Here is a 13,945-nt window from a genome sequence, read left to right on the forward strand (position 1 = left end):
TTTTTTCTTTTTTGTTTCTGTACTGGGGAACTCAGAGACATTGCACTGTTGAGCTGAATCTTTAGTCCTTTTTATGTTAAGACAGGGTCTCAAAAAAATTGCTGAGGGTCTCAATTAGTTGCTAAGGCTGGCCCTGAACTTGCGATCCTCCTGCCTCAGCCTCCCAAATTGCTGGGATCATAGGCATGCATCACTGTGCCTGGGAAAATTCTCATTTTCTAAAGCAAAAAAAAAAAAAATCACCTAGTACCTGACTAGCATCAGAATGCTGATGGCATGATTTTTTTTTTTTTTTTTCAGTACCTGCCAAGTTCTATCCAAGCTGACAAGAAATTTCAGCACTAATGATCCCAAGAAAAAGACTGGTTTCTCTCACATAGTAATATGCATTTAACACTCACCTATATTTTCTCATAGCTTGGTTTCTCATTCCTTTTCATCACTGAGTAATAGTCCCTTATATGGATGTACACACTTTGTCTACTCATCCCTGAAGGACATATTGGTTGCTTCCCATTTGGGGTGATTATACATAAAGTTGTTACCAACAGTCACATGAAGGTTTCTATATGGTCACAGGTTTTCAAATCAGTTGGAAAAACACCCTTGGAACATGACTGCTAGACATATGATATGACCATATTTAGCTTTGGAAGGAATTAAGATCTATTTTTGTTTAGGAAATATTGTATTTTCTATGTATATTAGGTATAAAAACATAAATGATGATTATGAGATGTATGACTGATTTTGTTTTTATTCACTTCTGCATTTCTCCAAGAATGGCTTAAAGTAATTCACGCAAGTAGAATGTTTATTTAAAAAAAAAAAAAGGAAAAGTTAATTTTAAAAATGCAATTAAACAACAGGAGGAAATGAAATAAATACACTAGCTACGCCTAGTTGACTTTGGCTCAGTGGATGGCCGGCTCCTGGCAGCTCAGAGTCTTTGATATGAGCCTAAACACTGTGTGTGTTAAGATGTCACTCTGGAGCACTTGACTGGAATGAGATTTCCCTTCTTTTTATCTATAGCTGCTGTTCCCTGCCATGCTTTTCAGGCTCAGCATGTCTCTGACTCTGGAGAAGTGAAAGAACCCTTGTTAGTCGGACCAGAATCTTGTCAGTCCTGCTGGGCCCCGTCCTAATGATGAGCCTTCTACTTTGCATTTGAGATGAACCCCAACCTCATATCCAGTTACCATCACAATACTCTTGACTTGTTTCCAGTCGAAGTATCCTTAACTGTAAAAATCCATAAAAGAAGTATTTATTTGAAATTAGGCAAATCCCCAAATTTTTCAGTTATGAGCACAAGTTTGTCAGTAAATGAGAATCTGTGGGGTAGCATCTCACACGACACGATCAAAAAAAAAAAAGTCAGTTCATTAAGTTTTGGAAAATATATTATCAGTATCAATAGTTTCACTTTTCAAAGAAGAAAGAAATCCGGCGTCTACTATCATACAGAGCACAGAGTAAATAAATTCAATTAGTCCTATCCTGAATGTGAGGCAGGCAGGAGCAACGGCACCTTCATATATCTATTATATTGTTGACAAGCTAAACAATACATCTTCATGTCTCCAAAGAAGATGCATGAATTTTTCATGGCTGGTTATTTATTTCCTTCTTTTCTGAATGACAGCTATAGAATCATCTTCAGAATCATCAAGAACCCCTGAAAATCATGAGGCTCCTGATTCCTGCACCTCTTTTAACAATGGGTATTATTTGTTCACAAATGACGCCCAGAGGGACAATGACCAAGTCCAGGCCCTTGAAAACATTATGGCTTCTTTCGAAACTCTCTCCTCCAGGGCATAAATTATTAATTCTGGGTGAAGCTATCTTCTCTCACAGAGTTTGCCAACAGATGCATGAAACTTATATGCTTTGGTTTTACTTTTAGTATCCCATAGATGATAAGGCAGAAATTTGAACAACCTGCAGAAAAGACACCCAGCCATGTCTAATACTGGTGGCCCAGCCTCAGGTGTCACTCATTTCCCTCATTCCACTGTTGTATCTGGGCCACTGAGCAAAAAATGCCCAGGTTTTAATAATATTCAGATCCAACTTCGAAGATGACCATGTGGATCAAACAGAATCAGGCCTTGATGAAAGTTCTTTCCACTTCCTATTTAAATGTCAGGGTTCCACTCTTGAAGAAGAGTGCAGAAATCTTAATCTAAAGTATTGCTTGTGTTTGTGAATTTCCAGAACTGAGCAAGAAAAGTTTCAAGGGACAAGTTAGAGGCTATCATTTATTGGGCAGGAGGAGGTCAAGAACAAATAGGTCCAAGAACTTTTAGATGAACCTTGTTTTCGTCAGTTTTTTCACTGCTGTGACTAAAGGGTCTGAGCAGAACAACTATAGAGGGGGAAAAGTTTATGTGAAGGCTCACAGTTTCAGAGGTCTTAGTCCACAGAAGGCCAGTTCCATTTCTCAGGGTTTGAGATGAGTCGGAACATCACGGAGGAGTGTGGGGCAGGCCGAGGGAAGCAGCTCACATCATAGTGGTCAAGAAGTACAGAGAGAGACTCCACTCTCCAGATATAAAATACATACCCCATAGTCGTGGCCCACTTCCCATCTCCTCCAGCCACACCCTACCACTTCAGTCAATGCCATCAGGGATTAATTCACTGATGAGGCTAAGGCTGTAACCCAGTCATTTCTCTTCCAAACTTTCCTGCATTGTCTCATATGTGAGCTTTCGGGGGACACCACATCTAAACCATAACAGACCTTGTATCCAAGGAAAGCATGTTTAAAAGCAATCACTCTTGTAACAATGCTGGGAAAGGGAAGTCATTATCACACCCTCAATCTTTTAATCAGAGCTGCAGAGGCCTGTTCTATTTATTCTGTAGTTACAAATGCTACAGACTACTGGTAAACCCGACATCAGTATGCTGACAAGAAAGAAAAAAAAGCGACATCAACCTGCCAAATAAACACTTCACAGTATATCCTGTCAGTCTCCCGAACCACTCGTCATTCATGCCGCGGCTCAAACTTTTCCTTCTGCTTGAAATCCCTTCCCAACTTCATCTGTCAATCAAAACCTGGTTTCCTTCACGGCACAGTGAAAAGGCAACCTTCTGATTTTCCTCAGATCTCCCAGTTGGCACCCACCATTCCATTCTGGTTCTCCCGAGACTTCATCAGGGCCTCTATTTGCTGTGTGTGTCCATCTCATCTAGATTTTCCGGAGTTACCCCTGTCCTAGGTCAATCCTTACACTCCTTTCAGTGCCCCCACAAAGCCACACTGGTAGTGAGAACAGAGTACAATGAAATAGGGACTTGTTCAAGAGAGATATGGCACTGGGATCCTAACAAACACTGTTCACCTGCATTTGGTCAGTTCAGTGTGAATAGGGGTAAGAGAAAAAGTCATCTGAGATAGGATTTGTCATGCTCTGCTACCCCCTCCTTTTTGGATGACTGTAGAAGTTTCTTCAAAAACCACCTTTAAGTGGCTGGGGATGTAGCTTACAGGTAGAGTGTTTGCCTAGCATGCATGAGGCTCTGGGTTTGATCCCTAGCACTGCAAAACCAAACCAAACCAAACAAACAAAACACCCTTGCGTCATTGATTTCTGCGTATGTTAAGCTGAGAAACACTTTAACATTGCCATTTCTTCGTGGGAGACTGAAGTCCACTATGATGCCACAGCTCTTTGTTCAAGGAAGAAGGGTGAATGCTTACTTAAAACCAGAAGTATGCCGTGCCCTGACTGTGTTTCTATTAAAAAATACCAACAGAATACCAAACGAATCCAGGTGTCCTCTTAACCAGTAATAACAACAATCATTGTAATCTGTGTTGGGCTTTATGCGTACAAAGCACTTTTGTATGCACTATTATCCTTGTAACATTCTGTTCCTGAATCAGGAACTTTGCTTCTGTCCCACACTTGAAATTTAGAAGGCTGATTCAACAAATCCCTTGTCCTTAGAGAATTAAACACTACTCCTGCTCTAAAACAAATTGCCACGTGCCAGAATAATATCTAAGACCTGGAATGTGCTTGGCTCAAGTAACACAAAAACGCAGGGTAGCTGGAGAAAGGAAGTCTTTCAAGACAGATGAAGAGGTGCCACTCTTCCCACCTGTTCCTTCTACACACAACAAACATCATGGAGGAGAAGGACACTGCCAATGCCCTCCGCTCACGTGAGCCGCTCAACTCGGAGACACTAAAACGCTCAGGGAGATAGCATCTGGGATCCTGATGCTGTTTCTCCAATTACTTGGATGAACTTCAGGCTGATGTCAAAGCCTAAGAGAACAGGGAAGGAGACCCAAGAGATCCTATGGGATGACTCTGGCACTAAAATGATATTTATGTTCTACCAAAGGGTGTATCCTGTCTCTTTCAGACACCCAGAACCCCTCTCCATCTTCACTCTGCTTTGGGGAACTCCCTGGTCCTCTAGAGGCCCCCAAACCAGGAAGTACCCCCCTCAAGTACAAAGCCCACTCCCAACAACTCACCCACCCTAACCCGATCTCAAATCCAATCCACACCTGGAAGGAGAGAAGAGAAAAAAGAAGAGGTGCTCCACATACCAGGACATTTTGTTTGCTAATACCAGCTTCACTCTTGTCGGTTTATTTTACCTTATTCTCAAAAGTGCTGCATGTTTTTAAATGGCCTGGGAAATTGGGATGATGCAAAGTCATAGTCTTTTGCATTATTTGATTTCTAAAAATAATTACTTGACTTTGCATTTGAGGACAAGCATACAAAGGTAAATAGTCTTTTCTAAGATCTGCAGAACAATCTTTAAAGAGAAATGTCAATTTGCTACTATATTAGTTGCTCTAAGAATCACAGAAAAAATAAAGACGGTAGTATTTGTTAAAGAGAGGTCAAATGGACTCGGGTTCCTAATTATGAGAACGCCTATATGGGAATGTATGTATCTGATTCATTAACAAATCGTTTTATCAGTGACTAAAAGTTTACAACCTTCATCCATGTACCTTTTATTCCTCCCAAGGTATACTTTGATGATGACAGTGATACAGTGACTGTGGGCTTGAGCACCTAGCTTTCCTATTGACTACCACTTACTGAATGGAATTGCAGAACATTCTCTGGTTTGTTTCAGACTGTCAATCAATTCGGTGCTTTGGAGAATAGGAGTTCCTCCTTAATTACAGGGGACTGCTTTACCCACAGCATGTTCTATGGGTCAGGGCTGCTTCCTAGTTTCACTGACTGATGCCACTGCTTGGAGGAGGAGGCTCTGATGGGTTGCTAGAACATTCTGTCTCATCAAAGATGTTTCCTAATTTCCAAGTCTTCATGTCTGCAGCCGGATATCCTGATATTTATTAGAAATTGAATGCACTGGAGATAGGTATGGAAGCTCTCACAAACTCACCAGGCCCAGGGGTAAAAGGCCCCCTGGTTCTGAATCTAGTACCAATGGCGAGAAAATGTCCAAATACTTAAAGATTCCAAAGTAGTCCAAATTGGAATTTCTATGCTATCCCCCTTTTAATAAATCAATTTAAAATGAGAATTAAAACATTAAGTGTAAGGATAGATATCCCCTTGACCACACACTCAATTCTTTCTCATTTCCTCCTTCCCAGCACAATACCCTAATAAAAATAACATTACAATAGCCAACAATGGCATTTTCTATGCTGTGCTAATATCTTATTTAATTTTCACAACTTCCCGTTAAAGTGGGTCCAATTATTATCTCCATTTTGCAGAGTAGGAAACACAGCCTCAGTGTACTTCAGTGCCTCATCAACTGACGAACCCATTACTGATAGATCCACCCAGGTTTTGTCTTTGAATCTCTACAGAGATATGGATACTCATGAAAAATGCACAGTGCTGCTGTTTTATTTAATTAAACAATCTTAGCAGGATATGAGGGCAAACGCCTGTAATCGGATGACTTGGGAGGCTGATGCAGGAATACAAAAAACCTGAGCTCCTTAGTGAGACCCCTGTTTCAAAATAAAAAGGGGTGACGATGAAGTTCAGTAATAGGACTAAGTCCCAGGTATCAAAAAAAAAAAGACAAAAGCCACAACAATAAGCCCTCCCCCCCCACACAAAAACACCTTAAATGACATCATGCTAAAAATATCAATTCTACAATTTGCAGAACATTTCCATAATAGTTTGTATGGTTCTCATTTTTTAATAATTATTTCCTAGTATGGTGTGCTGTACTATTGTCCTACTGACAGGCATGATGGTTATTATTATTTTTCACGGATAAACAATGTGTAGTGAATGTCCTGAGTGAGCCTCCTCAGGTACCTGGGTAAGTGCTTGAGTGCAGAGCAAGATGTGGAAGTGCTGGGTGAGGCCATGCATGTTTAAACTTTCATAGATACTGCTAAACTGCCCTCCGTGATGTTTACCACCAGTATGCAAATACATATTTTCCTATAACCATGCCAAAATTTGATATCATCAAATGTCAAGTCATTGCCAATCTAATGGGTGAAGAATGGGATTGTGTATTAATTTGCATTTCCCTGATTACCATTAAAGTTGTATTAGGTAACACCACCCACACAATTAAACAAGACAGTGAGTTAAAGATGGGTAACACAAAAAAAGATACAAGCACATGCAACATATTTTATTTAAAAATACACAGATGTGCATTTCTTCTCTAATCTCTTGATATAGGAACCAGGTTTCTCCTTTCAGTAAAGAACCACTCCACATTGGGCTTCACATTAGCCATATCCATAATGCACATCCGAGAGTCCCTATTTTGGTTTCTTAAGTGAAGTGAGAATGTAAAGACCTTGTGAAATAGTCCGAGTTTAATCTAATTTAACAGGAAGCTTTTAGTAACTTGCCTTCATCAAGACTTTCCAAAGCATTCAATTTAATTTTCACTGAAACAGCTCTTTCCACACTTGTGTTTCATTGGTTTGCATATATTTAACTAAATTACATAATTACAATGACATTCAACCAGTAGAAACGGATTTGGGAACCAGCACATCAGTTCTTGGAAAACACAAAATTAACTGTGGGAACAAGAGCCGCGAGGTGTTCCTGAGAGCAGCCCCCCAGCCGTCCAGTTGAGCATGGCTTGGGCAGCGGTTTGTATCTTCAGAGAAAGATGCATGGCGGTGCACACCTGTAAAGGCTGCGACAGGAGGATCCCAAGTTTGAGGGCAGCTTCAACAAATTAGTGAGGTCCCAAGCATCTTAGCAAGATCTTGTCTCAAAATAAAAACTAAAAAGGACTAGGGATGTAGCTCAGTGGTAAAGCAACCCTGGCTTCAATTCCAAGTACGAAGAAAAAAATAAAAGAGCTGGGCATGGTAGCATATGCCTGAGTCAGGAATATCACAAGTTCAAAGCCAGCCTCAGCAACTTAGAGAGGTCCCAAGCAACTTAGCAAGACCCAGTCTCAAAATAAATAAAAAGGGATGGGGATGTGGCTCAGTGGTTAAGTGCCCCGGGTTCAGTCCCCAGTATGGGGGACGAGGCACTGTACTAGTGATGAAGATGTGTTTTCATATGCTATCCTCCACATTTTCTACTGTGAATCAACTGCTCATTCACCCATTTTTCTAATGGATTGCCTTTTTCCTAATTATTTACAAGTGTACTTCAAAGTCTCAGATATTAATTCATTGCCTTATAGCCATTGTAAATATTTTCTTCCAGGCTCTTACCTACCAATTAACTACTTTTTGCAGTCATCCTATTTTACAAAAGTCTCCAGTTTGATGTCACAAAAGAAAAAGTGTTTTCTCGACAGCTTTTGTGTTCTCTGTCTTGTTTAGTGAAACTTCCCTTTGCTAAGATGTTAAACATAATCTTCCACATTTTCTTCTAATACTTTTAATAATTGTGTTATCTCCCAGGTTCCAGATGTGGAACTTGAAGTTGAGAAGTTTTAGATATCTGGCCAAAATTATAAACCATGGCAAAGCTATGGTCCATATTGAGATCTATGTATGTATAATCTTCAAAGCCAGTGCTACTATTTCAGACCACCTTCCTTAAGAAGGAATTAAAGTCTCAGAGAAGCAAAGTATAATATATGGATGTTAAGCAGTGATGAAAATTGGAACAAATGCAAATCTTGGAATTGAGAGTGCATAAATGATTGACATATAAATGATTCATCATTAGTCTCAGACAACCAGCATAATCTCCTCCAGCCACAGAAACAGTGGTCACAGGGCCAAAGTGACTGGAGGTCTTAGGCAACTATGAAGTAACAACTAGGTGCTACACACTGTTAGGTGCTGGACATTTAACTATAAACCAAAATGAAACAGTTTTACCCTCATGAGCTTACGTTCTAAAAGAGGAATATACATTAAGCAAATTATTCAGAGGTATTCCAAAACAGCTATGTTGAGTACTATAGAGGAAAACACAAATATAGTCAGGGAGACTAAAGGAGAACTAGCATAGCTAGTGAGGTCTAGAGGTTTCTCTTAGAAGTGATACTTATTAGCCTGTGGTTTCAACGATAAGTAAGAGTGACCCAGGCCAGGTATGGTGGTGCACGCCTATAATCCCAGCAACTTGGGAGGCTGAGGCAGGAGAACCACAAGTTTGAGGCCAGCCTCAGCAACTTAGCAATACTTTCAACAATTTAGCAAGAAATTGTCTCAAAATTAGAAAAATATATAATAAAATAAAAAGGACTGGGATGTAGCTTAGTGGTAAAGTAACCCTGGGTTCTACCTCCAGTTTAAAAAATAAAGTCTGATAATAATAATTTCTACTATTTAGTTACTGTTACCTTTCCCTGGGTTTTAATGTTGATAGTAAAATATATCCTCATTGTAGGCATGAATCTCTGTCACTAAGTGATACTTTAAGATCCAAATCTCTCTGTCTCTCACACACATACACACACACACACACACACACACACACACACACGATCCAAATCACATTTATCAATCAACATTTTATTATCGAGAGTGTTTTCACTTTTAAAAAAGATCTAATATGCAAGCCGGGCGTGGTGGCGCACACCTGTAATCCCAGTGACTCTAGAGGCTGAGGCAAGTGGATCAAGAGTTCAAAACGAGCCTCAGCAACTTATCGAGGCACTTAGCAACTCAGTGAGACCCTGTTTCTAAATAAAATACAAAAAAGGGCTAGGGATGTGACTCAGTGCCCCTGGGTTCAATCCCCAGTGCAAAAAAAAAAAAGATCTAATATTTACTTGTTGGTACTTTAGTTCTCATGCTATAGCTCATGCATTCAGAAGAGAATAAAGATAAAACAAATAGCCTCTAATATTCACTAGAATATCAAGGAAAATGATAACCTTAAACAATCATTGTGCATTGGTTACTATCTGGCCAACTCCCTCTGCTATAACAGAAATCAAAAGATGAAAACTGCACATAATAGAAAGAGGAGTTCAAGTGAAGTGGAAATACTTTACGATATTGCAGGCTTCTTAAAAATACGTTCACTCAATCATGAAAGGAAACAATTCAAGAATAAAATATACATAAAAAGCTGTTTGGCACCAATACAACTGAATAAATGTAGATTCTCAGTTATTTGTAACCTCTTTTAAGAAATCATCTAATAAGACAGTCAGCTAAATATTTTTATAGAGATGGAATATTAAGGTATATATTGGTTCATATGGAAAAAAAAAGTTCCTAACTTCCTATTTCCTATCATTACCATTTCCTGCTAACTAACTCAAAACCCACATACCTTTAACACTGTGAGTGGGGGGCACTGACCCTGGGTGGAGACCCACCCTGGAAGTACGTTATTTTCCCTTGAAAGGCAACTTTATCAATGGCATTACACGCTCAGAATACGGAAACTTTACCATTCACCTTGACCTGGATAAGAGTTAAAAAAGGGGGAGGGGTAGAAAAAGCCCCAAGTGAACCAAACCTCCTCCCATAAATCTCAATCCTGCACCATCCCCCCCCCACCTTTAAATTTAGAACTTTAAAACATGAATAAGTGCACTGCATTTTCCGGGGTGCACTCCCATCAAGATTAAAGAAGGGTTTATTCAGACAAACAGGATACAGGAGTAATGGTGCAGCTTCCAGGCAGGCTATAAATAACCGCAGCGCTTTCAAGAAGTGTGTGAGTTGCAGCTGAAACATGCAGTGTGGATCCTATTACAATGGTATCACCAAAATTCATTGTCAAAGGAGAAATTCGATTCTTACCAAGTTTTCTTGGTTCCTGGCTGCTATTTTCTGCTCCTCTTCTGCCCCATTTTTCATGTATTTGACCTCTTCCACTGGTTTGATCCTATACTCATCTGAGTGCCAAAAAAAGAAAACACATCTTGTAATTTTTCCCACAATGATGGAAAAGTGTCAGTTAGAAAAGCCCAGTGCGTGATTTGTTAGACCCTTTCCCCTGCGGCTGTTTTATATGTGGTTCATTTGGAACAATCTAGAAGAGGCTTAACCGGGGTCTTGGATCCGGTCCTTTTAGGAGGTGTTTTTCTCTGTTGACTGGAGAAAGCTCAGCTAATGACAGTCTGACTGCTTGGCTCCTTTCAGAGAGAGTAAGTGGTGAGTGGAAACAGGTTATTCTGTCTACTTGGACTATTTGGAACCCACACATACCGAGACACCTCACACAATGCCCCAAGAAGACTCGAGAGAATGATCTTATTTTCCCCCAAGAAAATATTAGTCCAAAATGCCTATAGCAGCAATTTTCAGCAGTACATCTGGACCTTAATTTCTCTTTTGGAAAAACCTAAAGCATTGTTTAAAACAAAAGAGTTGGGATGATGAACAAAATAGACCTTAACAATTGGGAACAGAAATGTTCTATGATCCTTATATTAAATTTGAGCATGTGACATTATTTCATTTCTTTATTATTCATTTGATACGCTTCAGGGCTGGGGATGTAGTTTAGTGGTAGAGCGCTTGCCTAGCATGTGTGAGGCCCTGGATTCAATCCATAGTACTACAAAAACAAAAACAAACAAATAATACACCCCACATATATACTTTCATTTCATCTCTGTAAAGTCATATATGTGAAAAGCTGCAGTATTTATCACATAGATCTATCACTTAAGGGTAGAAAGTAGAGAAGGGAATGGATGGGACCAAGACTTTGCTATAGCCAGAGAGGGGACACCAATCCCAGATCAATACCCATTACAGAACAAACTCAGGAAAGCCCACAGCTAATGAACTTCTCTAAGCAGAGGGTTGGTGACAACAGCGATGACATATTCATCAGATTCCCGTCAACAGGAAATGACTGGAACATCCTAAGTTCAAAAATAGGTGTGACTTTGAGTCATCTTTAATCCAATTTGTGGGGGAAAATTCACACAAAGTAAGGCATTAGGAAATTTCATCACACACACACTGACGACTGCATAGCATATGGTAAGAAGCAATGTCTAACTATGATAGACAGCTATCATAGAGCATTATCATAGATCATTGAGAGTTTGGGCTTTTGTTTAAAAAGTTGGAATGTATTATTGTCTGATTATTTGGCTATAACAACTATATTCTTACATAATGCCTTGCGTTAGGATTTCTAATGCCAATTTCTAATGTAGTTTCATGTTTTCTGATATTAACCCTGAACACATTAGCCCTGAAGACATTTGTGATGGCCACATTTCTCCAAGCAATTATGCTGGTCAAGTGTTTCCACAAATTATCATCCTTAGGAAGGTGATTCATTTGCATATGTCCACATAAGAACTCCATGTTCATGACTAAACCAATTGTTTTTTCTATCTGACCATTCAAGATAGGTATTGGTGCTGCTTCTTTCCAAAGAAAGTTGAGAAACTAGTGTGAGAATTCAGTAATAAGCCCTTCAAGAATTCCAAGTCCTAAATGCATTAGCGCGTTATCAGTGGATCCTGCTGCGCAATTACAACACAAAAGGATTTCACATTCCAACTTTGATTCAGAAAACAGTGAAAGTAAATTAATAATCCTGATCTATTTAATTAAGGATTATTCACTCAGGAGTTGGAAAAACAACTGTTAATTTAAAAAGAAAAGACAGTGACAAATCATGGCTCTGATACAATTACACAGAAATAAAAATAATGGTTAAAAGAAAGTTATAACAGGCCTCCCAACGTCAGTTTGGGGGGGTATTAATATTTGCAGGGGCATAATATTTGTATGAGCTAATTACAAATATTTAACTAAATTCAACTGTGATTTTTAGTTGTTTCTAACAACTCTCTAATGACTTTATATATAAATAACATGTTGTTATAGATGATACATAAAATTCATGTCATATTTGTATTTATGTCGAGTGTATATGTATGTCTATATATATATAGATGTGTGTACACACACACACACACCACAATTCTAGTGGATTCTATTATTTTTGCCTATAAGACCCAAATTCTCAAATGGTAGGATTTTAGGACCTATATGCTTCTGCATGTCCTCTCCCACGTGCCAAGACAAACTCAGTGCGGATGCACTCTGAGTAGCCGGGCAGTATTCAGTCTTTATTTTCTTATCCCTCCAGGGAACACAACTGAATTGGAAGTAGCAAACTATTAATATTTTTCTAATATTTTTCTCCGATGAAATGGAAAATGCTCCTGGCGATGTGACTTCCAAAGTAGCATTCTTCCAAGCGCAAGCTTTTTTTTCCTTTCTTCTTTTTACCTCAAGACAGACTCTCCTCCAATTGAGAAAGAAGGGAGGTTTCAACGTGTCCTTAACAATCCCGGCTGGCCAGCCCCGTCAGAGTGAGGGGAACACAAAGAGAAAACAAACAGCCATTGAGCCTGCTCACAGGACACCCTGCACAAAAACCCATCACAGCCTAAAACCAAAAAGACCCTCGGAGAAGCCTCAATTTGTACAAAGCAAATACTAAAATCTGTCAGATTTCTCAACGGCCGGCGGCGTGGAATGGCGATGTCCATCTGGAAAGAGACAACTCGTCAACAAAGTGTCACACATTTCCATGGAGATGCAGCTGTCAGGAACAGCCCTCCTCAGAAGCACTGGGGGTTGTGACAGCCAGGCGATTGCTATGGAAATCCAGTTTCCTCTGGCTGGAGGCTCAGGGGAATTCGTTGGGAACTCTAGGCTCCCTTTATCAGAGCCCACACCAGGGACAATGAGGGCAGTGTTACCAGCCAGGGGGTCCTGGGAGCCTAACAGTGTGGGGACTTGAGTCAGAGGGGGAGGGCAGGGTTTCTCTTCCTCAGGCTCCCTCACACCTGTTCGCCACGGATTTTCTTTTCTTCCTGTTGATCTTGTCAGGTGGCTTATTAAAATGCACATCAGGAGCAGTGGGTTGACTCCCATCCCCTCCATGTAAACAGTCACAGGCTGTGCTAGTCTAAATAGATCTGGGTCAAAAGCAGGCAGTGCTGATATTTTTAGTATTTTACCCTGATATTATAGCAGGGAGGGGCTGGGATTATTTGTCATTGATCAAAAGAAGACCTTAAGAAGGTGTCAAAGTAGATTGGAATTTTCACACACATCCAGCACCTCTCTCCTTCTACTTGATTCTTTTTAAAGTCAGTTCTGTTAACGATAAAGGTAACTTGGGAGCAGATCGTCCATCTGCAAAGCCAACGAGTTCTTGGCAGCCTCCATTGATAGGCAACACACAGAAGGCCAATCCCTTCTGGACCCACTAATGACACTATTTGGAAATGGGAATTTGACCAAGTCAAAGATCTGCTTGGAACTAAGAGAGTGGTATTTTCTAACAGTGAGTGCACCTGAAAGGAAACAAAAACTACAACAGTTGCAGGGTCTGCACTCTGAAAAGCATTTCTGCACAGAAACTACATAAAAAGAGATGGTTTTCTGGATTTAAAGGAACTAGCAATGTCATGAGAAGATGATCACCATGGACTAGGTCTCGGGAGGAAGTGGGCTTGGGACCCAGACAGGGAAAGAAGGAGAAAGGAAACATTTTCTCTTTACCTGGAT

The 13,945-nt window shown here is 39.9% G+C and overlaps 1 protein-coding gene across 1 annotated transcript in view; it reads right to left on the reverse strand.

The window, feature by feature from the left end:
* The window catches only part of C12H1orf21 (chromosome 12 C1orf21 homolog), a 211,764-nt gene that overhangs the window by 86,062 nt on the left and 111,757 nt on the right, over positions 1-13,945 (reverse strand). The window contains exon 3 of the mRNA XM_027935032.2: positions 10,193-10,287. Within this exon, the coding sequence (XP_027790833.1) occupies positions 10,193-10,287 (95 nt within the window). The remainder of the gene's footprint in view (positions 1-10,192; positions 10,288-13,945) is intronic.

Source organism: Marmota flaviventris, chromosome 12 (genome assembly GCF_047511675.1).
Source record: "Marmota flaviventris isolate mMarFla1 chromosome 12, mMarFla1.hap1, whole genome shotgun sequence".
Classification (NCBI taxonomy): domain Eukaryota; kingdom Metazoa; phylum Chordata; class Mammalia; order Rodentia; family Sciuridae; genus Marmota; species Marmota flaviventris.